This window comes from Patagioenas fasciata, chromosome 18 (genome assembly GCF_037038585.1).
Source record: "Patagioenas fasciata isolate bPatFas1 chromosome 18, bPatFas1.hap1, whole genome shotgun sequence".
Lineage (NCBI taxonomy): Eukaryota > Metazoa > Chordata > Aves > Columbiformes > Columbidae > Patagioenas > Patagioenas fasciata.
The window spans coordinates 14,008,209-14,030,987 of NC_092537.1; the positions used below are offsets into that span (position 1 = coordinate 14,008,209).

Sequence of the window (22,779 nt, forward strand, 5' to 3'; positions counted from 1 at the left end):
TGGTCAAGCACGCCTTCCCCTTGGTGAAGCCATGCTGACTGCCCCTAATGACCCTCTTATCCCTGATGTGCCTTGAGATGGCACCAAGGAGAAGTCGTTCCACCAGTTTCCCAGGGATGGAGGTGAGGCTGACCGGTCTAGAGTTCCCCGGGTCCTCCTTCTTGCCCTTGTTGAAGACTGCAGTGACATTTGCTTTCCTCCAGTCCTCAGGCACCTCTCCCGTTTCCCAAGACTTGGCAAAGATGATGGAGAGCGGTCCAGCAATGACTTCAGCCAGCTCCCTCAGCACCCGCGGGTGCATCCCATCCGGACCCCTGGATTTATGGATGTCCAGGTCGCCTAACTGCTCCCTAACCCAGTCCTCATCAACCCAGGCAAACTCCTCCGTTGTCCTGCCTTCCTCTGGGGCCTCAGCGGTGCGGAATCCTCAGGACAGCCACGGCAGAGCAGACAGAGACAAAGAAGGCGTTCAGTAACTCTGCCTTCTCTGTATCTTCTGTCACCAGGGCACCCACCTCGTTCATCAGTGGGCCTACATTGCCTCTGGTGTTAGTTTTATCTGCCGTGTATTTAAAAAACCTCTGCCTGTTGTCCTTGACCCCTCTCGCCAGGTTTAATTCTACGGAGGCCTTAGCTTTCCTAGTTGCCTCCCTACACCCCCTGACAACAGCCTTATATCCTCCCCAAGTGGCCAGCCCCTCCTTCCATGATCTAGAAACTCTCCTCTTCCACTTGAGCACACACAGCAGTTCCTGTTTAACCACACAGGTCTCCTGGCTCCCTTCCTTGACTTCCTACGTGTGGGGATGCTCTGATCTTGTGCCCGGTAGAAACAGTCCCTGAACACTGACCAACTATTTTGGGCCCCTTTCCCTTCAAGCAGCCCTGCCCATGGGATTTCCCCCAGCAATTGTTTGAAAAGGCCAAAGTTTGCCCTGCTGAAATCCAGGGTTGCAATTCTGCTTGTTATTCTGTTCCTGCCACATGAGATCCTGAACTCCACCATCTCATGGTCGCTGCAGCCAAGGCAGCCCTCGACCTTTACCGCTTCAACCAGACCCTCCTTGTTAGTGAGGATGAGGTGCAGCAGGGCACCTCTTCTCGTCGGCTCCTCCACCCTTTGCATCCCAAAGTTCTCGTCAAGGCACTGGAGGAACCTCCTAGACTGTGGCTGCCGGCCGAGCAGTCCTTCCAGCAAACATCAGGGAAGTTAAAATCCCCCACCACAGCCAGGGCCTGTGACTGTGAGGCTGCTCTCCGCTGTCTGTAGAGGCCTCATCAACTCCCTGACCCTGCCCCGGTGGCCTGTACCAGACACCCACACCAGTATCCCCCTTGCCAGCCTGCCCCTTGACTCTCACCCACAGACTCAACTCGCTCCTCATCCGTGCCTGGACAACAGTCAGTGCATTGTAGTTGCTCTCTCAGGTAAAGAGCAACTCCACCAGCACGCCGGGCTGGCCTGTCCGTCCTGAGCAGGACACAGCCACCCCTGAGCACAGCCCGGCCGCGGGAGCTGTCCCACCGTGCTCCGTCACTGCCACCAGGTCACGATCTCCTGCCCGAACACAGGTTTCTGACTCCTCCTGCTTGCTCCCCACGCTGTGCATTGGTGTGCAGGCATTTCAGAGAGCGAGCTGAACGCACCGATTTCCCCCCAGGGGGATGGGAGGCCTCCCGCTCTTCATCAACGCTGGAGTGCAGCCCCACCGGTGCCAGCCCGGCTACCAGCGCCCCCGCTTCGAATCCAGCTCAGAGCTCTTGGAGAAGGAAACAAAGCCCTGAAACCGCGCAGGGGAAGCAGAGGGGACCCGTGAGGGGACGCGCAGCGATCGCTCCCCCGTGTCCCGCCCGCCCCGGGCTGCAGCGGGACCCACGCGCCCGGCCGCTCCGCGCGTTCCCGCCTCGGCCGCGCGGACACGCGCAGGGCCCGGCCGCCTCGCGCCGGGGGGCGCCCGCCGCCCAACAGCGCCCCCTGGCGGCCGGGGCGCGCAGGGCCGGGGCGCAGGCGCCGTTGCGCTGGAGGCGCGTCCGGGAGCGGTGGCGATGGCGGCGGCCAAGGGGGACGGGGCGGTGGGGGAGCTGGAGCTGCAGGCGGCCATCGGCTTCAACGGTATCGCGGGCCGGGCGGGGGGCGCCGTGGGGCCGGCGTGGGGCACCGTGGGCTGAGCAGGGGGGTCCCGGGCGCTCCCGCCGCCCTCGCCCCCTCCCCGGCGCCGCAGGGGCAGCGCTGCCAGAGACCGATGCGAAGTGAAGAACAGGACGAGTTTGACTGAATTGCAGGGTTTTTTGTTTGTTTTCCAATTACCCAGCTCCCCAGAATGAGAAGAGTTTAATTTCCACATGGAAGCAGCTCAGGTTGCGCAGACGCTGTTGTAAACACTGGGATGGGGCTGGGCACCAAGGGAAATGTGCGGCCTTGCCGCTCTTGTGAGGAGGTCATGGCACCCAGGGCCGGGTGCGGTGTCCTCAGAGCCCTCTGTGCTGGAGCGCTGGGGCCTCTGCGCCGTGTGAATCCACAGAGCTGCAGGAGCCACAGCGTGGTCCAGACCTTGTCAGGGTGACCCTGCTGTTTGACACGGGATTGTTCTGCTGAACAGCTTTGGGGAGAACTGGAAGGCTTTTTTCCTCCCCCCCACCCCCGCCCCGCCTTGTGAGGTAAACCGTGGGGAGCCCGTGATTTCTGCAGCCCCTGAGCTGTTGGCAGCCAGCGGATCTTTCACCCGTTTCTCTTGCAGGACATGTTCCCTGTGGGCTCATCTGCCACCCCGACAAGGAGCACATCCTGTACCCCCTGGGCTGTACGGTGGTGATTCAGCACCTGGACACTCAGAAGCAGAGTTTCTTGCACGGCCACACCAACAACGTGTCCTGCGTTGCCGTGTCCAGGGATGGGACGTACGTCGCTTCAGGACAAGTCACCTGCATTGGATTCAAGGTGGATAATGCTCTGATTTTAACCGCTTAGTATTGCCCAAAGAAATTGGAGCTGGCTTGCCAGTGGTGGGAACACCTTTCATTTATTTTTTCTTTTGTTGGGAAACAAATATCTGCAATGGGGGGATGTTGAAGGGAATGGGAAATTGTAGTTCCTCCAGTGCTGGATGTGCCTTTATGTTTTTGTAAAACATTAAGCAGTCTTCCTAGGACTGAGGGATTTTTAGTTCCAGTCCTTTTTATCCAAAGTGTTGTGGGCGTGTGGCAGCCTAAATCTCATTAGACATTAATTAATAAATGCTGTTCTATTTCAAGTGAGGCCTGAGCTCCAGAGCTGCATTTTTAGACCTCTGAAGTTCTTTACGTTCTATTCTTTGCCTATTTGAAAGAGCCCAAGACACTTGGAAGGAATCAGGTTTTAGTGTTTTCAGTACTTTACAATCTAAGTCAAATACTCGGTGTCTCAGGGTAAATTTAGATGCTGAAATGAAGCAGAGCTACTCAAGTGCTCAACTGGAATAATGCTTCTTACAGCAGCCCATCTGAAGCCTCTTTGTGTCAGTGGTGCCCAGGGCTGCAGAGAAGCTTGGGCTGGGCTCCTTCTAAGAACTTTCCTGCCAGAGAACGTTGTTCTCCCTGATCCTGCGTGTTACATCTCCTGCTCTGCCATCCCCCCTTCTGCTTTGCCCCGCAGGCAGACATCATCCTCTGGGATTTCCCAAAGCAGGAGTTACTTGCTCGGCTCTCGCTGCACGAGGGCAAAGTCGAGGGACTCTCGTTCTCGCCCAGAGGCATTTATCTTGTGTCCCTGGGAGGCCAGGACGACGGCAGGTAAGGATTTCTGCTTCTTGGCACAAGATTTTTGACAAGAATCAGATTCTGTGAGCGGCCTGAGATGTTTTTCCAGTGAGGGTGGTGAGAACCTGGCCCAGGTTGGCCAGAGAGGTGGTGGATGAACCATCCCTGGAGACATCCCAGGCCAGGCTGGACGGGGCTCTGAGCAACCTGAGCTGGTGAAGATGTCCCTGCTCATGGCAGGGGGGGAACTGGGGAGCTGGGAAGGTCCCTCCAACTGTTCTGTGATTCTATATGATTTGAGTCGTGCTCCGCAGGAATCTGATAAATACACGTAGCCTTGCTTCAGCAGCAGGGGATGTAAACTGCAGTTCCACACTTTGGTGATAAGTTTTTTCTAGGGTAGAATCTCTACAAAGTTACTTCTGTTGTGTGTCCTGGTAGGAACAGACTGCAGGACTATAGGCTTTGTCTTGCTCTTGTGTTTCAGTAATTGACTTCCAAGTGATGTCAAAAAGCAAAGCTGTTCCAAGGCTGTTCTTCTCCTGCAGGGTGATGGTGTGGGACGTCAGTAAGAGAGAGGCTGTGTGCGGGAGCCCGGCCTCGCCGCGCAGCGCTGGCAATGCCAACGTCGTCGTGTGCTCCAGCTGCAGAGACGAGATGTTTGTCACTGCTGGAAAGTAAGGGTTTGTTGAGAGGAACGAACAGAGCGAGAGAACCCCTGGCCCTATTTCCTTTTACAAAGAGTCTTTATTTAACTACAAGGAAACTTAAGCAACTGTGTGCTTGTGTTGTTTCTTTTTACTCTGAATGGACTCATGAATATCTGCCAGCTTGTACCCGTAAGGCATTTCTGCTTGTTCTCCATGTACCAATATGTTTTCGGAGCAGCACACAGGGACCCACATGCGCCACTTCTGCTCCTGATAGCAGGATTTTGTACTCAGCATTCCCCGTGCAGTGTTCAAAATGTTTAGTTGCCAGTGTTTACACAAGAAAAGCAGTCAATGAGTGCCCCTGAACAATGGTTAATTAATGTTGAAACAATGATGTCTTGCCGGTCGTTGGATGATCTCCTGTCCTCACCAGATGTGATGTACAGTTGGTCACTGGCTTGTAACAAAAGTTGTACAAAATGTCACGTTTTGCAAGGATTGGCGGCAGCGCCCGTATATCCAGCCTGACATTTAAACGTGTTGAGGGCCTGCACCTCTCTGGTGGCAATTACAGAAACGTGGTGGGACAGTTCACATGACTGGAGTATGGTCGTGGGTGGCTGCGCCCTTTTCAGGAAAGACAGGCCAGCCAGGTGTGGTGGTGGAGTTGCTCTCTATGTGAGAGAGCAACTGCAATGTACTAAATTCTGCCCAGGAGTGGATGAGGAACGAGTTGAGAGTGTATGGGTCAGGATCAAGGGACAGGCTGGCAGGGGTGATACGTTTGTAGGTGTCTATTACAGGCCACCAGATCAGGCTGAGGAAGTTGATGAGGCCTTCTGTGCGCAGCTGAGAGTGGCCTCGCAGTCACAGGCCCTGGTTGTTGTGGTGATTTTAACTTCCCTGATGTTTGCTGGAAGGACCATTCAGCCAGCCAGCCACAGTCCAGGAGGTTCCTCCAGTGCCTTGATGATAACTTCCTCATGCAGATGGTGGAGGAGCCGACCAGGAGAGGTTCACTGCTGGATCTCATCCTCACTAACAAAGAGGGTCTGGTCGAAGCAATAAAGGTCGAGGGCTGCCTGGGTTGCAGTGACCAGGAGATGGTGGAGTTCAGCATCTCGTGTGGCAGGAACAGAATAGCAAGTAGAATTGCAACCCTGGACTTTAGCAGAGCTAATTTCGGCCTTTTCAAGCAATTGCTGGGGGAAATCCCATGGGCAAGACTGCTTGAAGGAAAAGGAGCCCAAGAGAGCTGGATTGCATTCAGAGATTGCTTCTTCCATGCTCAGGATCAGAGCATCCCCACACGTAGGAAGTCGAGGAAGGGAGCCAGAAGGCCTGCGTGGTTGAATAGGGATCTGTTGGGTATGCTCAAGCAGAAGAGGCGAGTTTACAGGTCATGGAAGCAGGGGCTGGCCACTTGGGAGGAATATAAGGCTGCTGTTAGAGGATGCAGGAAGGCAGCTAGGGTAGCCAAGGCCTCCTTAGAATTACAGCTGGCGAGAGGGGTGAAGGACAGCAAAAAGAAGTTTTTCAAGTACATAGCAGATAAAACTAATACCAGAGGCAATGTAGGCCCACTGATGAACGAGATGGGTGCCCTGGTGGCGGAAGACACAGAGAAGGCGGAATTGCTGAATACCTTCTTTGTCTCTGTCTACTCTGCTGGAGGCTGTCCTGGGGAGCCCTGTACCCCTGAGGCCCCGGATGAAGCCAGGTCAATGGAGGAGTTTGCTTTAGTCGATGAGGACTGAGTTAGGGAGCAGTTAAATAGTCTGGACACCCATAAATCCATGGGTCCAGATGGGATGCATCCGCGGGTGCTGAGGGAGCTGGCTGAAGTCATTGCTGGACCGCTCTCCATCATTTTTGCCAAGTCTTGGGAAACGGGAGAGGTGCCCGAGGATTGGAGGAAAGCAAATGTCACTCCGGTCTTCAAAAAGGGCAAGAAGGAGGACCCGGGTAATTATAGACCGGTCAGCCTCACCTCTGTCCCTGGGAAAGTAATGGAACAGCTTGTCCTTGGTGTCATCTCAAGGCACATCAGGGATAAGAGGGTCATTAGGGGCAGTCAGCACGGCTTCACCAAGTGTAAGTCATGCTTGACCAACCTCACAGCCTTTTATGAGAATGTGACAAGGTGGATGGATGATGGCAGAGCGGTGGATGTGGTCTACCTTGACTTCAGTAAAGCCTTTGACACAGTCCCTCACAGCATCCTCACAGCTGAACTGAGGAGGTGTGGTCTAGACAATAGAGTAGTGGGGTGGGTTGCAAACTGGCTTAAAGAGAGAAGCCAGAGAGTGGTGGTCAATGGTGCGGAGTCCAGTTGGAGGCCAGCGTCTAGTGGAGTGCCTCAGGGGTCAGTACTGGGGCCCATATTATTCAATATATTCATTCACGATTTGGACGAGGGAATTGAGTGTACTATCTGCAAGTTTGCTGATGACACTAAGGTGGGAGGAGTGGCTGACACGCCAGAAGGCTGTGCTGCCATCCAGAGACCTGGACAGGCTGGAGAGTTGGGTGGGGAATAACCTGATGAAATTTAGCAAGGGAAAGTGTAGAGTCCTGCATCTGGACAGGAGTAACCCCAGGTTCCAGTATAGGTTGGGGAATGACCTATTAGAGAGCAGTGTAGGGGAACGGGACCTGGGGGTCCTGGTGGACAACAGGATGACCATGAGCCAGCACTGGGCCCTTGTGGCCAGGAAGGCCAATGGCATCCTTGGGTGTATTACAAGGGGGGTGGTCAGTAGATCGAGAGAGGTCCTCCTTCCCCTCTACTCCGCCCTGGTGAGACCCCATCTGGAATATTGTGTCCAGTTCTGGGCCCCTCAGTTCAAGAAGGACAGGGAACTGCTGGAGAGGGTCCAGCGTAGGGCAACAAAGATGATTAAGGGAGTGGAGCACCTCCCTTATGAAGAAAGGCTGAGGGAGCTGGGGCTCTTTAGTTTGGAGAAGAGGAGACTGAGGGGTGACCTTATTAATGTTTATAAATATATGAAGGGTTAGTGCCATGAGAGTGGAGCCAGACTCTTCTCAGTGGCAAACAATGATAGGACAAGGGGCAATGGGATCAAGCTGGAACACAAGAGGTTCCACTTAAATTTGAGAAGAAACTTCTCAGTGAGGGTGACAGAGCACTGGAACAGGCTGCCCAGGGAGGTTGTGGAGTCTCCTTCCCTGGAGACATTCAAAGCCCGCCTGGACACCTTCCCGTGCGACCTCACCTAGGCGTTCCTGCTCCAGCAGAGGGATTGGACTGGATGATCTTTCGAGGTCCCTTCCAATCCCAAACATACTGTGATACTGTGATACTGTGATCAGGGAAGGCTTTGGATGCTCTTGGCTGCACTTGCACTTACGAGTGCTCGTCTTTGCAATTTTAGCCCTTTGTTAAATGCAAGGGTGACTCTGTTTAAAGATATTACATCGTCTCTGATGTCGTCAATTAAATTGCACTAGAAAAGAGTTGAAAGTGTCCTCGTATATCCTGACATATGTTTTTGCTTAAGATTTTTGATTTACGTGGAAAAAGTTTCCATAAGAGACTTCTCTGATATTGTTCTTTTTCTCCTTATTAAAAGATCAGAATAATGGAGCCTTGTGAAGGCTTTTTACTCCTTGTAGTACTGAAAAAACTTGGGGCTTTCTGCATATATGGATTTGATCCCACTCTATTCGTTCTTATAGTTTCACCATTCGCGTGTGGGAACTCGATAGAGCAACTAAAAAAATCCATCCGTCTGAATGCTACACGGGGCAGCTGAAAAGAATCGCCGTGTGTGTTCAGGTACGTTTCAGCCAAGATGACTTTGCTAAACTCAGAAACTCTGTACAGACCAGAGAAAAACCACGAGTTTCCCTAATAATGCTAGAAATGTCGGTCCCAAGCGCGTGACGGCAGCGAAGTTCCTCAGCATTGGCCTTGGCAGATGATCTCCCACGGCCTCTGGGAAAGAGTGTTCTGGATGCTCCTGAAGAGAAGCAGCACGTGTTACGGTCACGGGCTCCAGCACCCATGTTTTTATGCTTCAAAATCTGATCTAGATTTGGTTAGAAAGTGTCTGGCGTTCAGCAGTGTTCTGGATCTGTGCGTGTGATGGAACAGAAACATTGGCTGGATTCCCCCAGGTGAAACCTTGGCAATCCACTGAAATAAAGCTGTTGATGCAGCCCAGTGTCAGGCGTGGGACACGGGTCTCAGTATCCAGACCGTGATCTCTTTTTTTGTGTGCTTTCTTATAGATGACAAATGATGATGATGATTTCTATCTTGGCACAACGAGTGGAGATGTCCTGAAAGTGAACACAAGCAGCAAGGTGGTGACTGCCTGTGGGCCCCAGAAGAAGAAGTTTAGCATGGTGAGTAGCAGCTCTGTGACTCCAATTCTGTCCTTGTCCTGCTCATTGTTAGTGACTGAAAGAGCAACCTGCGGGAGAACCATTACAAAGCGGATTCTCAGACTGACCCTTTTCCTGCGCTGTCAGTTCCTTGTGTCTCGGTCTCGATGCTGAAGGCTGAGACCGCTGTCTCGGCTTTCTTGAGCTTCCTTTGGCTCAGAATTTGGGTTTTACTTGAATCTCATGCGTCATCCCACAAACTCTTGTACAGTTAATCTGGTAAACGTCATAGAAAGTGAAAAGCAGTCATAAAAATGGAGTAGTTCCTGACTTTTTTGCTTCTTTTAAGAAGATGTGAGCTGGAGTGAGACAGAGGACGTTCCTGGGGAGACTGGTAGAAGCGCTTATTTGAGAGGCTTTCCCGCACTTACTGCTGTAAGGTCCTATAGTCAGATCTCACAAATGTGTTGAATTGTCTGGACTGAACTTTTGGTTTTGTGTTTGTTCCCCATCCCATTCCCCGCTTCAGTTGTCTCTTTGCAGTTCTGATTCTGCTGCTGGTGAGGCAGAGATCTTACTGGAAAAGGCAGTATAAATAATAGAATGCAAGAGTTTATTGTAATGCATATGCACAATTTGGAGAAAACAAGGTTGCACAGGGTACATTGATTCTATTGCTTTTTAACTTCTGAGCTCTTGACTTCATAACCCCAAGGGGTTTTTTAACTTAGCTGTTTTTTGTCTCTAACTGGGACTCGTGGGTATGAGCATCCTCAAACAGGCGTTATCTCCTGAATAAGGAGCTTTTGGCCTTTGGTTGTACAAGAATTCTGCATTCAGGGAGCTGTAATGATAAAACAATCGACACCAGCTGGTACACTTGTTGTTGATTTCTCTCTATTTGTTGCTATAAAAGGCTTCTTGTAGCTTCTCGGTTTATACCTTGCCTAAGTTGGGATGTGTTCTGCATTCTGTGAGCAAGGCCCCGCAGCGAGCAGCAGGGGCAGCGCTGCCGCGGGAGGGCCGGCTGTGCTGGTGGGGACGCCGCGGGGCCGCTGTCCTGCGGGGCAGCAGATCTGCTCTGAGAGCAGCACAAGCCCCACAGGGGCTGGGAGAGCAATTCACAGTCAGCCCCAAACAAAAAGCCGCTCTGGGCTTGTTTCTCTCAACCTCCTGAACTTTGCTTGTGCAGGTGCCTGCAAACCATGTATGTGCCCGTTCCAGATGAAATATTTATTGCGTTACAAATGCAGGCCCATGTCTCTGGGATGACTTGGACCCACTGAATCCTTTGAAATACAGTTCAATGTTTCTCTCTTCTAGAAGGGTGGAGAAGTTATTACTTGTTTTTCCCACTTGAACTGAAGGAATGCAAGCAGTTTTTTTCTGTGTACATCTTAAATGACAAGAATGGATGTGTTTGTTTTCCTGCTGGCAATGGAACGTTCGCTGCAGGTGTGTCCCCGTGTGGGGACACCCGCACTGGCCGCGGTTGAGCCCCTTGTCCGGCTGCCCCCCTGCAGGGCTTTGTGTCCATGCAGGACCCGTGGCTGCTCTGTGCTCTCTCTTAGGGCAAGGCCTTGGTGACTGTCACCTCCCCTTTCAATGCCTGCGTGCTTTGAGTCTTCTCCATCTCGCAGCACGTGCACCTTGCCCAGAGCCCCTGGTTGAAGTCACCCGAGGGCGTGAACTCCCTTGAGGGAAAGGTGCCAAATGCACTTGAAACAAAACTTCACCAAATACACTTCTGAGAGCACTGCTAAAGAAGCCGTCAGGCAGGGTCACGAGCAGGATGCTGTGCCATTTGGGGGTCCAAAAGAAAAAGCTGAGGCTCAAAGCCAGACCACAGTCCAGTCCGTACTGTGAGGGGTTTTATCGTAAGGCGAATCCATAGGAACCGCAGTTTGTGGCAGAGACCTTTGGAGCATCGTGAGCTTCAGCAGACATTGCTTCTGAGAGTGAAAAGCTGCAGGAAAACAGACCCCTTGACTGTGCAAGAGGCTGACAAGGTGTTGAGGAGCAGGGAAGATGCAGAAGTGATCTCATCACAGCCGCCTGCCAGCCTTGTGGACGGGACCTGAGCTGGCAGGCGCTAATCTGGCTTCAGCTTGGGTTTATTAGTGTAATGTGGTGGCAGCTTCTTAGGATGTGGCACTGGTTGTTTGGGGAGCCGGGAGAGAAAAGGAGACATTCACACTGGATGGAAATAGCGAGGAGTCCTCCCGGTCTCCTCCTTTCCCCTCCCGCTTCAGACAGGCATTTCTGTTCACAGGCTTTTCGGTCGGACACGCTCAGCCCTGTCACCCCTTCTCCTCTTGCTCTCTTCCCTCGCTCTTCCCAATGCACTTTCCTTGTGCCCGAGGTGGGGAATTCACCAGGGCAAACCCGTGTTGTTGCAGTCACTGGGAAGGTGCTGGTAGGTTTTTCTCTGCAGTTACTGTCAGTGTCTCGGCCACAGATCCCCTCTCACACACTCCAGCTCTATTTCCCAGCTCCATGCTCTGATTCCCTTTCCGCCCACCCACTGCACATCTCTGCACACAAATCACACCTTGTCACCAGACTGTCAACAAGTGCTCGCTGAACACACGTAGGATCTCACGTTTTATGGCAGAAATTTCCAGTTGTAGCCTCACCTCCAATCCCAAAAGATGTATTTTGCAGATGTTTTTTCAAGTCAAAAGCACAGCATTTATCAAAACAAAACTGTTTGCGTCCTTGTTTCCACACAATTTAGTCCGTCCCATTGCTAACCAAGACATCTTGTGTATCTTTCTTGAAAATGTACCTTGCATTAGCACTTGTACCAAAACTTCTCCCCTCTGGAGCCACGCATTGCAATTCTGTCTGTGTTTGTGAACAAACCTCTGCAAACCCTGTGCACCAGTTGCCCCGGGGAATTACGATCGGGTGGCAAAGCAGGAAACGGCAAACCCGGAATCCACAGCCACCCCACGCCGAGCACATCTGTAAAGGGTTCAGATACTGCGGGGCGAGGAGGAGATTCGATTGAAAACAGGTTGGGGCACCCTTAAAGGAACTTTGCCTTTAGATACATAAGAACGTGTTTATTGTATAGACACGATCTGAAGATTTCTTTGTTTCTGTTCTGAAGAGGAGCGGCAAAATAGTTTGTTATGATGAAACAACTTGTTTTCCATCTACCTGGAATGAAGTTTAGGTGCCTTTCTCTAGGGTGTATAAATACTGCAATAAACCACAAAGTGAATTTTGATCCCTGCCGCGGGCCTGAGGAGCTGTAAGGCACCCGTTGGAATGTGAAGAGGGATGCACCATTGCAAACGCGTTTTCAGAAATAGTTGGAGTGATTTGCATTGTAAAAAGAAATAAATATTGACAGGAGATGCGCTGGAAGATTTCACAGAGCGCTCAGGAACTTTGCAAGAGATCCGAGTGGGACACAGAGCAGGAATCCCTGCAGGAGGGGACCGGGCAGGCTGCAGTTTTGATGGTGTTTTTATTTATAGTCGTACTTGAAAGCGCTGGTTTCTTTGGGTAAGAAGTCAATAATGAATGGTGGTATTTTTAACCTCCTACGTTAGGCTCTGCATTTCACCTACAAGAGGACTGGCAGGGTATGAAATAGAGTATTCATCGCATCATTAACGTGGACTACTTGGATCTATGAATAACAAGTGCAGCTTTTAAAGCTTATAAAGCTGTTTAGTGCTGGTAATTCAAAGAACAGGCTGGACAAGAGAGAAGCACAATTGTCAAATTAAGGTTGAAGCGGAACTCCGATGATTTTGAGAGCCTGGCAATGAATCCTGGCTGTTCTAAGGTTTGGGTGTTTTGGGTTTTTTTCTGTTTTAATAATACCTGCTTCCCTCTCCAATTGAAGAACTGAAGAGAACAGCTTGGAACAATCAGAGCGGTGTTGGCAGCGCCGCCAAAGCTTTAATTTATGAGCAAGGAGCTGTAATCAGATAAACTCCGTAGTCATAGGTTGGATTTGTAATGCTGCCACCTGCCATAACGCTGAACCCAAAGGGCAGCTGGGGTGGAAGATTTTACAGGCAAAACCGCACACCAGGAGCTCAACAGCCAGGTGATGGGCCCGTGGGAACAGGGGACTCGCCAAACGCTGCCAGCACCTCGGAGGAAGTTTCCAGAAGCGTTGCTCAGAAACCGCTCTGCTTGTGGATCGTCTTTCTAATTAAAAAGAATCCCTTTGTTCCTGTGCGTTTGCTGAGAATATTTGCACGAAACCCGGCGCCGCTGCCACTGTGAGAATGTGGCAGAAGATCCTCTCCGCAGGTCGTGTTTGTCACAGCGATCAGGAGACTGCGGATGTGCTGCTGCTGGAGCCGGCAAACGGGGCAATCAGTGCTGATGGATTACAGAGCGGGAGAGTGTGTGTCAGGTTCTTTTCTGCAGCCCATGGGTATTTGATCCTCAAGTTAAATCGTCTTTAAGCCGATGCGTAGGTAGGTGCGAGGCTGCCGGCGTTGCCAGCGCTGGAATGCACAGTTACGCTTACGGTCATTTGGGGTTTTTCCTTTAAAACATATAAGCAAGCCTCTAAAAACAACCGATTGCTTCTATTTGCGTGGAAAATTGAACCAAAGTAATTTTCCCAGATTCATCAGACGCCGTCTGTGGCTTTTGCAACGTCCTTTCTGGGTCTGAACAGCTCAGATGTCCATTTTGTTTGCTCTTCTTTCTTCACTTCTCTCTCCTTCCTTAGACCTTCAGTCCTTTCCGCGCAGAAAACCAACACTTTGTGGCTTTTCTTTTTCTAAACCCTCTGAAAGTGTTAAATGCTGAACATTTCCTGGGCTTAGGCCAGATCAGTGCTTGAGGAGCACAGGAAGGCTGGGGGTGCTGCTTAGGTGTCAGACTTTGAATCCTAAAGCAGCGGCATCTGTGTGTGTTCCCCAGTCACAAGGCAAGCCCGCGACAGGGGTTTCTTCCTGGGGAACAAATACAGAATTACTGAGTCGCCTCTTGGTTGCTCTTTGAGAATTGACTTCTTGGTGCTTTCACAACACTAAATGCTGGAGCTGGGCATTGTTTTTCCCAGAAGAGCCACCACCAAACAGAAATTGTTGTTTTCACATAATGGCTCGGGCTTAAAGGAAGAACAATCTGAACATTGCGAACCTGCTGGTGGGATCCGAGGGCTGGCAATAGCGCTTATGAACCTGGGAGCGGCAAATGCTGCTGGAGTCTGGACGGTGACTCACGGTGTCCGTCCAGCAGCTCCTGCCCGTCCCTGCGGGTCTGTCTGGGCGGAACAGCCGCCGGCCACAGGTTCTGCAGGCGCCTCTGGGACGGGAACTTGGTTTTCAGGTCCAGTTTGGTGGCATAAAGCTGCTTTATTTCATGGTTTTGTCCTTTCCATTTCACTCATGCAGAAGTTCCCCCAAGCTCGTAGGGGTATTTTCCCAAGTTAGAATATCAGGATTTAACCCCACAGAAGTCATTTCACTCCTCTGGCAGCCTATCTTGGAGTCTCTTGGTGATTTTCAAGAATTAATCTGTTGTACATGGAACAGTAATATTACTTCACAGGTAGCAGAACTGAAGCAGATCTGACTCTTCTTACACTTGCATTTTGTGGCAGGCTGAGGACTGTTTTCATTTGTTTGGGTGGTTTTTGTTGATTTTGTTGTCAGGCATTTGTTTCCTGTAGCCTGGTACTTTATCCGCCGAACAGCATTTCTCCTTTTCCAATGGCTGGCCTCCCGTTGGTCTGCTCTGCTCAGTAACAGCAGAAACCCGTGTTGACGATGGGCTGACTCATTTCCAAAGCTTTTCTGTGACAAACGGATTTTGTTACTAATAGGTGGGAGATGGGATTGCACCTTTCAGAGAGAGAGAGAGGCCTGAGACGCAGAGGATCATCCTAAAAAGAGCTGTAGGAAAGACCATTTAAGCTGAGTTGTATCCTCTGTTGTTTCGTGGCTGATGGATGAAGGACACGCGGAAGGAAAAGCGCAAGTGCCGGTCCACGGTGTGGGTATCGCTTGCTGCGATGAGGTCAGGCTCTGTACGTGTCCCAGCTGCTCTGAGGAATCCAAGATGATGCTGTTTGCTCGCTCCTCGTACTGTGTTAGTTCATACAGACCTGCAATTAATAACTCTTTTCTCCCTTCTCCCTCTAGAGAGCCACTCTTTAGCCCAGGTCAGTGAAAAATACTGATAAAGCCCCATTGGAGTGAGATAAGCACCGCCGTCGGGAGCCCGGTAGAGACTCTGTGGTGCTGTTCAGCGTGGCTGCAGCAGCAAAGAGCCTCTGCTCCCATCCGATTGTGTTTTAATCCTGTTTTCTCCTAGGGAGTCACAGCTTTGCTTTTGCTGAAGACAGGAGGTTTAATAGTCGGCACCGGAGAAGGGACTGTAGCTCTCTGCACAGGCTCAGACTTCCAAGTAAAGAAGTGAGTTTGTAGATGGAAGAGTCAGGAGGGGAGAGGTGACAATTCCTCCAAAAGGGTCGCGGTGTAAGAACCAATCATTTCTGTGGAGAGGCATAATCCAAGTCACTCTCAGTTTTTCAGTCCTGCAGACAGAATACACAGTATGGTTCCAGCGTCATGAGGTTGGAGCAAACTGAAAATTACTGCGTGCGTTTGCACGGAAGTGCCCTCTGATCCTGCCTTGTAAATGGCTGTTGTTTCCTTTGGAGCAGTAGCAGTCAGATCCTAAATTGATGCAAAGCCAGACAGATTTGTTGAAGTCAATAGAATGATGCTTATTTACACTGGGTGAGAAAGAGTAGTAGTTGCCATCTCCAAGAGGGTTTGATGGGGGACATGGGATTGTAAAGGAGGGCTCTGCTCATTTTATAGGCACGTGTCTGGAGGTGCTGGAGTATTTGCAAGGCTTTTTTCTGCATACAAAATAGGAAGCTGCAGGCATCATTTCCCCATACGTGATTTGAAAATTGGGCTCACACCTACTCATTTGGCGTTGCTTGAATATCCCATTCAAGTGTACAGTTCTGCAAGCTTAGCTTTGTACAATTGAAACTATTCCCAGAAGGCCTGAACTGTCTGGAAATATCCTTGAAAGTGGGATATTTAAGTGCACTTGAGCAAGAATATCGACAAGGATGTTGTTACCTTAGGCCCTGGTCCAGAAAATCAGGTCTCCAAAGCGCTGCCTGTGCCAGCCCTGGCAGAGCAGCAGGTGGGACAGGCAAGATCACGGGAAGTAGTAAACATGACTGGGAATGAAATGTTAGTCCTGACCGCGCTCTTGCATATTGATATCACAGCCTAGTGCGGAGCTTTTTGGGGAAACAGCGAAAGTCAAATTCTCTAGAAGCTGGAAAATGAAAGTTCCTCGAGGTCAATGTCGGGCCAAACCTCTGCTTTCTTTGCACAGGAGAATGCGAGTTGAAGGTGGTGTCACTTCCCTGACGTGTAGAGGTCGGGACGACCAGTTCTTTATAGGGACAAATAAATGCCAGATGTACCGCAGTGCCTACGCTACATTTAAAGAGGAGCTGGTCGCCGTCTGTCACACCGAAGCCGTCAACGACATTGTTTTTCCTGCGTGAGTATAACGGGCTGGGCTGTATTTGGCTGGTGCGGGAGGTTGAGGAGCTGCCGCTGAGGTCAGGGTGCCTGTGTGCGCAGCTTTTACCACGGAACCCAGAGCCTGGTACCATCTGTACGGGATGATTGATACAGGCGATGCTGCCACCTGCCCAAAAAACGCCGGGGTGACGGGGAGCAGCTGCTTCAAAGCAGAAGGCAGCAGTTCAGTGGGAGAGCTGGAAAGATCACTGATCTGCAGAAAGGATGATAAGTAAAAAGACTGGAATTATTGATGTTTGGGCACCGGCAGGGATGGCAGCCTCCCCCTTTTGCCCCAGGGTCGCTCTGCATTTGTCTTGTGATCACACACAAATGTTCCCTTCCTGTGTAGTAGCATCGTGACACTTTATTTCATTTTTTTAAACCCACAATGGATCATCTCTCCAGATAGAAAATGGGATTTTGATCCAATGAACACTTTTCTTTTTGGCATATTTTTATTGCTTCTCTTCTCGACACAGCACAAAGGATCAGATGTCACCGAGGTGCAGTGAATGCAGGGTGCAGGAAGCGCTGCTCCCTGCCCGCCGCCAGCCTCAAAACCACGTCTTCTCATTTAATGAGAAAATCAGGTGGAGCTTTAGGGTGATCTGATGCTGGTACCGCTGATTGGCACCCCTGTGTCACAGCTGTTAGTGGTGACTGTAAGGACTACAGGACTGCATCCTTGCGTAGATGTTTAAACTTCTTATCTGTTACCTGCTCTTGAGCAAAGCCTATTGCTGATTGGGAAATACGGGCTTAATTTCCCTGTTCTGGCTTATTTCAGAATGCTTCACTCGCTGATGTTATCCTGGTTGATAAAGCACCCGTGCAGGCTGGGCTTGAAAGAGGCCACGCTTTTGTTGTGCCGGTTTTCTCTGTCCTGGTTCATCTTTCTGGGCATTGATGGAGATGTTGAACAAAAGCTCGCGGTACCTTTCTAGATGTCACTTTCTGTTGTATCCCTGGGACGTGTGGCTTAGAGCTTATTTCAAAGCGCTCTGTCCCATAGCTTTTGAAATGCTGCAGGTCTTGTTTTATTCCAACATGTATAACAAGTATATTATGAACAGACTTTTGCCATCATTTCTATTGCCTTCAGCGCTGTTGAATGGGAATCAACCAGTAAGCAAGATAAAAAATGACATCTTTACAATGTGAGGCTGCTGTGAGTCCCTGATGTTAAATCTGGGCAGGCAGCACTTTTACACCCACTTTTGTGTCTGTTCAATAGAACACACGAAGTTGTTTAGAGATTGAATATGGGGAATAAATGTCACAACTTCAGCAGAAAGAGTTCTTTTAGTTTCCCTTTAAAATGAATCTTTGAAGAGAACCCAAAGCAGGGGAATCTCATGTGAGAAAGGTGATCCTCCACAAAAGGCCTTTGTCTTAGCCATGGGGATCCCTGTGGGGCAGATCCCAGCTGCAGGTGAGCAAAGCCGAGCTTTGGAGGACGATTTGAGCTGTGACAAAGCAGGGAGCGTTTCTGTGTGCCCCTCCTCGTTACCTCTCCTCTCTGAACTCCCCAGGGGACATTCGGACTTGTTCGTTACCTGCTCCACAAACGACATTCGAGTGTGGTACACGCCGGAACGCTGGGAGCGGCTGCGAATCACCGTCCCCAACGTCACCTGCCAGGCGGTCGAGGTGACGAGGGACGGCATGGTCATCCTTTCAGGTAATGGGCAGTCCAGAGCCGTGGTTGCTCAACTTAACAAACATCAGTATGTTAAAACGAAGGGAAGATGAAATGGGGAAAGCGTTTAAATGGAGTTCCTGGCGTGACCCAAAGGCCTCTTTGCTTGCAGCTGGTCCGATGGGCTTTGCTGGCAGCCCCGCTGTCCTGGTGCTGCAGTTGCGGTGAGGGTAGAAGGCAAGGGCTGGAGACCTTGCTTTGGATCAGTGAATTCCGGCAATCCAGAATGTGGTTCAGCCTTATTTAAATTACCTAATTCTGAAATATCAACCTTGTCGTGTGCAGCAGCTTCACCTGTGATGTATGTAGAGCACCTTTTACATAAAGCTACCGTCCATCGCCATGTGCAGGTTGCTGACACAGAGACTCCTGCAGTCCTAGAGCAGCCATGCAGCCTCCCCATGGTTACCAAACCACTTTGTCCACAGCCAGAATCCAAAAGGAACTAAATTTCAATAGTGTGTTTGGGACCGTAGCTCTGCGGGCTATCTGCAGTACAGTGGTTTTCACGGGTATGCTGGTGATCTAACAGCGTGGCCTTATGCGGGAACTTAATTATAAAAACGGGTTCATTTGGAAAGGACAGAGCGACAATAGTGTGAGGAAAGTCTGTGCGCCCGGGCAGTCTCTTTCTTTCTGTTCATCAGCTTGGAATGACGGGAAGATCCGCGCCTTCGTGCCAGCTACTGGAGAGCCAATGTACGAGATCAACAATGCCCATAACCTGGGAGTGACGGCAATTGCTGCGACCAGCGACTGCAAACAGATCATTAGCGGAGGAGGTGATGGGCAGGTAATTTGTGCTTAAAAACCTGGAGCAGCTTCGTGCGCTCGTCACAGGGCCTGCGAATTGTCTGGAACTGCTCAGTCAGAATGAGAGCTGTTCTGAGCTTCCGCTTGAGCAAAGGACAGAGTTCAAAGGTATCAGCTTTTGAGATGTGCAAATCTCTGCTCTCAGAGGGCATCATGTAAAACAATGCCCCGATTTCTTCTGGCACGGTAGTTTTGGAAATCCTTCTAATGCAGAATATGCTCTTAATCCTTTTTGATCATTTGTCTCTCCCCGATATTTGGCTTATCTGCATTAGCCATTGTTTGCGAGCCTCCGTGTAACTGTGCTCTAGCACAGAGTTTCTTTCTGTCATTGCTTTGGACATCCCAGTCCTGTCCAAATTGACCTGTATGAGTTCATTTAGTGGCACAAAGTTCACTTTATGTCTCCATAGTGTCTGTGGAGTAACTTCCTAATTTTCTGGGATGGTACCATCTGCTCTGGGTGATGCTGTTAATAAAAAGCTCTAATAAGAACTCAGTTCCTAATACACTTGTGGAAACATTCCGATACAAATAACAGTAAACATCAGAAAACATGTTGTAGGCATCATACCTGTGCAGTTCAATTCACTTCTTTTCTGGCCACGCAATCTGCTGTAGAGCAATAAGGGCAGCGCTGCCTCGTCTCGCTGCACAGAGACGTCAGGGGTGATAAGCGACTCCAACCCCTCACTCATAAAAGAGCAGTTAAGTACCCTGGGTGATCAGGGCCAGAGGACGCAAAGACAAGGATCTGGGTTCTGTATCAACACACACAGAAGGGCCCGGGCTCTAGGTGGTTGATCTCTGGATTAAAAAGGCAGCTGAGACAGAATTACAGCTGAAGGCTGGTTAAGCAGAAAGGAGAACTGCAGGGGCGCTCTTGCAGTACTCGTTCGGAACACAAAAAAGCTGCTCTGCAGTGCTAATGGTGCTGTCAGAATCGATCCTCAGGAGGCTGTGACTTCAGGGTTGCCGAAGGGATCTGGATGCTCTGAGCTTTGAGCAAGTGGGAACTGGGCATCCAGATCCCTTCGGGAACTCGGCATCAGCCTTGAAAGCGTGGATGGTCAGCTCTTCTCTGTCTAAATGTCTACATTTTCCCTGGGATTTGGCCTGAGTGGAATGTCGAGGTGAACAGACATTGCAATGTTTGGCACCAGTGGGACAGGACGTGCAAGGTGTGAAGGATCAAGTCCTCAAAGCAGAAAGGTTTTTGCTGTTACCAGCACAGGGAAAAGAGGTGCTTTCAGGCACGTGTTTCACATCAAAGCTTTAAAGAGCTGTTTTGTGTTTACTTCCTGGCATTCTGTGTAGGACAAATAGCAGGTAGCTCCTTTCTATTCCGTTGCAGTAGCTTTGTGCTTTGGTCTTTAAAGCACTACTGGCAATAGATCATAGACTGGGTGGTTTTTCCTGATCAAGAGCTCTGTAAAATGAAGCATGGGAGAGCGGGCACTTGGCAAAACCAAGGTCTGGGGTTGATGGTCACGAATTCCTGAAGCAAGTGGATTACACTGTGGAGAACTCGATTCAGCTTCACAGGTCAGCTGCACCAATAGCCCACAGGCCAATGGAGGCGGTTGGGCCTGAGCTGCTGTACGCGTTGGCAGAGAAAGGCAGAGTTCAGCAAAGCTCCTCCTGAGCTCAGGCAGGACCAGCTGGTACCAGAGCAGATGTTTGTTGCTGATTTTCAGGTGAGGATCTGGAATATTGGTGAGAAAACCCAGAAGCTGAGGGAAGTTCTGAAGGAGCACAGAGGTGCCGTGTCCTGCATCAAGATTAATAAGAACGACAAAGAGGGTGTCACAGCCAGCCTGGATGGAACGTGCGTCATCTGGGATCTTGTGTAAGGCGGCAGATTAGTATTGCAAAGGCACTTGGAGTGCTGGTGATATCTGTAGGGTCACTGTGCTTGGTTTGGGACGCCACATAGCGAGGAGGAGGGGAAAAAGAGCATTAAGAGATAAAAACTTCTAGAAAGAGCAACCAAGTCAGGGAATGTAGAACCTCCAATTTGAGAAACTTTTCAGAAAAGCTCAGACAAACATTTGTCTCCGGTTGTTTTCTTGTGTGGGATCCTGCTTGGCCAAGGTGGAGCGGGTGAGTTCCCAAGTTTCCCACCAGCTCTGTTGTCCAGAACTTGGTGACTCCTGTCGAGCTCTTGCGGATCTGCAGATTTTCTGCACTGGGGTGAGGCCGAGGACACCTTGGCATAGGGAACAGCACCTGGAAAGCATTCTGGGTTTAAACATTTCATTTTGTGTGACAGCAGATCAAGAGTCCTGCAGGGCAGCTGTGATGGGAACAGAACTGATAGCCTAATGGGCTTCATGGATCCCTGAACTCAGAACAATGCCTGAGAATATCCAAGGAGAGAGATCTGATGTACAGCACAGGCAGAGACATTCCAGGCAGGCAAAGTTTGGGTTTTGACGCTGTTGCTCTGTCTCATTTTGGGGTGTTTTGCAGGCGTTACGTAAGAAAACAAATGATCCTAGACAACACGTTGTTCAAATGCGTGTGTTACCATCCTGGAGAGTACCAGATAATCACCAGTGGAACAGACAGAAAGGTGAGCAAAGCTGCAGGAACTCTGTTTGCAGTGCACAGCACACAGTCTGGCGCTGGTTCCGGGGTGCAACTCCTGTCCCTGCACAGAAGGTTGTGTCCCAGGGCGGTGCTGAAGCCCGTGTGCTGTTCACGGCCAGCTGAGCGCCCCGCTCTGCTCTGCTCTCTAGATTGTGTACTGGGAAGTGCTCGATGGCTCTGCAATCAGGGAAGTGCAAGGCTCTCTGTCGAGTTCCATCAGCGGGATGGACATCACGTCGGACGGGGTGTCCTTTGTCACAGGTGAGTGCGTGGGTGGAGCTGGAGAAAGGAGGTCGTATTGAGACCAGGAAAAGCAAGGCAGTGAACCAAGGATCTCAGTACAGTGCGAAAAAGCTGAAAAAAGGGGTCAGCTCAAGGGGAAAATAACATAATTCACGAAAGAAAAATAGTGTGGTTCAGGCTGTAGTTCAGGCTTGGGAGATGCTGCTGTAGCTCACTGGCATCTGCTGGTGAAGGTCCTGAGCCCTTCACTGGACGCTGACCCCAGTAGGACAGAAGCGGTTTTTGCCATAATGCCCAAGAAAACATATCCCGCTCTTCCTAGGAACACCGAAGTGTTCCCCTGCCTGGGAGCGGGGAACAAAAAGCAGCAGAACTGGGTGTAATCGTTTGTTCTTCCTCTGTGCCTGACGCAGGTGGTGACGACCATCTGGTGAAGCTGTGGGACTATCAGGAGGGCGCGGTGACTCACGTCGGAGTGGGCCACAGCGGCAGCATCACCCGCCTCAAGATCTGCCCCGCGAACAAGTTCATCGTGAGCGTGAGCGCGGACGGTGCCGTCCTCACCTGGAAATACCCCAGCTCGGGCTGACAGCCGGTGCCGGAGCTGCTGGGCTGCTGCTTCCCCAGCCGGCCCTGAAATGCTCTGTTCTTACCACCGAGTTTGTTGTAAATCGTTTGTTCTCTTAGAGTGAACAGTATATTTATACTCCCTGGTATGCATTTACCAGGTCCTTAGATACCCTTTCTAGCTCCAGTTTTTTCAGGGTAGCTAAGAATTTGCTGTTCGTGTAGGATTCATCACTTCTGAAAATCATCTTGGCAGTTGTTGGAACGCTTTGCGTTGTTACTGCCGCCTTTCCTGCCATCTCAGCATCGTCTCCCTTGTACGTCTACTCATTTGTGGGCTCTCTCTTGCTTTCACATGGTCTCTCTCTTCTCTGCACTCTTCTGTCTCTTATTTAATGAATAGCTTGTTGTTTAAATTCGGTCTGCTGTGTTCATTTTAATTTGTCTGGTCCTGATGAAGGAAAAAGCTCTCAGCTCCAACTCGGGCGTTTAACTGGGGAGCTCTTGTGAGTCCAACTTTTAAGTCAGTGTTCTCAGAGGAATACAGGGACGTCAGGGCTGCTTCAGTCACGGTCTCCAA

At 50.5% G+C, this 22,779-nt stretch overlaps 2 protein-coding genes across 8 annotated transcripts in view; both read left to right on the forward strand.

Annotated features, from left to right (window-relative positions):
- The window catches only part of USP43 (ubiquitin specific peptidase 43), a 91,630-nt gene that overhangs the window by 46,048 nt on the left and 22,803 nt on the right, over window positions 1-22,779 (forward strand). The window lies entirely within an intron of this gene.
- LOC136109499 (cilia- and flagella-associated protein 52-like) lies at window positions 1,971-22,615 on the forward strand. Of its 5 annotated transcripts, none has more exons than XM_065852220.2 (14): window positions 1,971-2,113; window positions 2,739-2,938; window positions 3,632-3,768; window positions 4,284-4,412; window positions 8,088-8,187; window positions 8,643-8,759; window positions 15,039-15,139; window positions 16,089-16,259; window positions 17,818-17,966; window positions 18,632-18,777; window positions 20,495-20,646; window positions 21,270-21,372; window positions 21,539-21,650; window positions 22,046-22,615. In XM_065852220.2, the coding sequence occupies exons 1-14, from the start codon at window positions 2,047-2,049 to the stop codon at window positions 22,219-22,221; spliced, it is 1,860 nt and encodes a 619-aa protein (XP_065708292.1). In that variant the 5' UTR covers window positions 1,971-2,046; the 3' UTR covers window positions 22,222-22,615. The 5 variants fall into 5 exon arrangements, with proteins under 5 accessions (XP_065708292.1, XP_071672685.1, XP_071672684.1 ...); XM_071816581.1 differs by lacking the exon at window positions 1,971-2,113 and adding an exon at window positions 2,124-2,358 and having other exon boundaries at window positions 4,223-4,412; XM_071816582.1 differs by lacking the exon at window positions 1,971-2,113 and adding an exon at window positions 2,593-2,658 and having other exon boundaries at window positions 4,223-4,412.

Bases quoted from the DNA above. Each gene is read 5' to 3' on its own strand.
- LOC136109499 (XM_065852220.2), top strand. From the start codon at position 2,047: ATGGCGGCGGCCAAGGGGGACGGGGCGGTGGGGGAGCTGGAGCTGCAG. The intron at 2,114-2,738 runs GTATCGCGGGCC...TTTCTCTTGCAG, and splicing joins GGCGGCCATCGGCTTCAACG to GACATGTTCCCTGTGGGCTC. The intron at 20,647-21,269 runs GTAAGGCGGCAG...GGTGTTTTGCAG, and splicing joins TGCGTCATCTGGGATCTTGT to GCGTTACGTAAGAAAACAAA.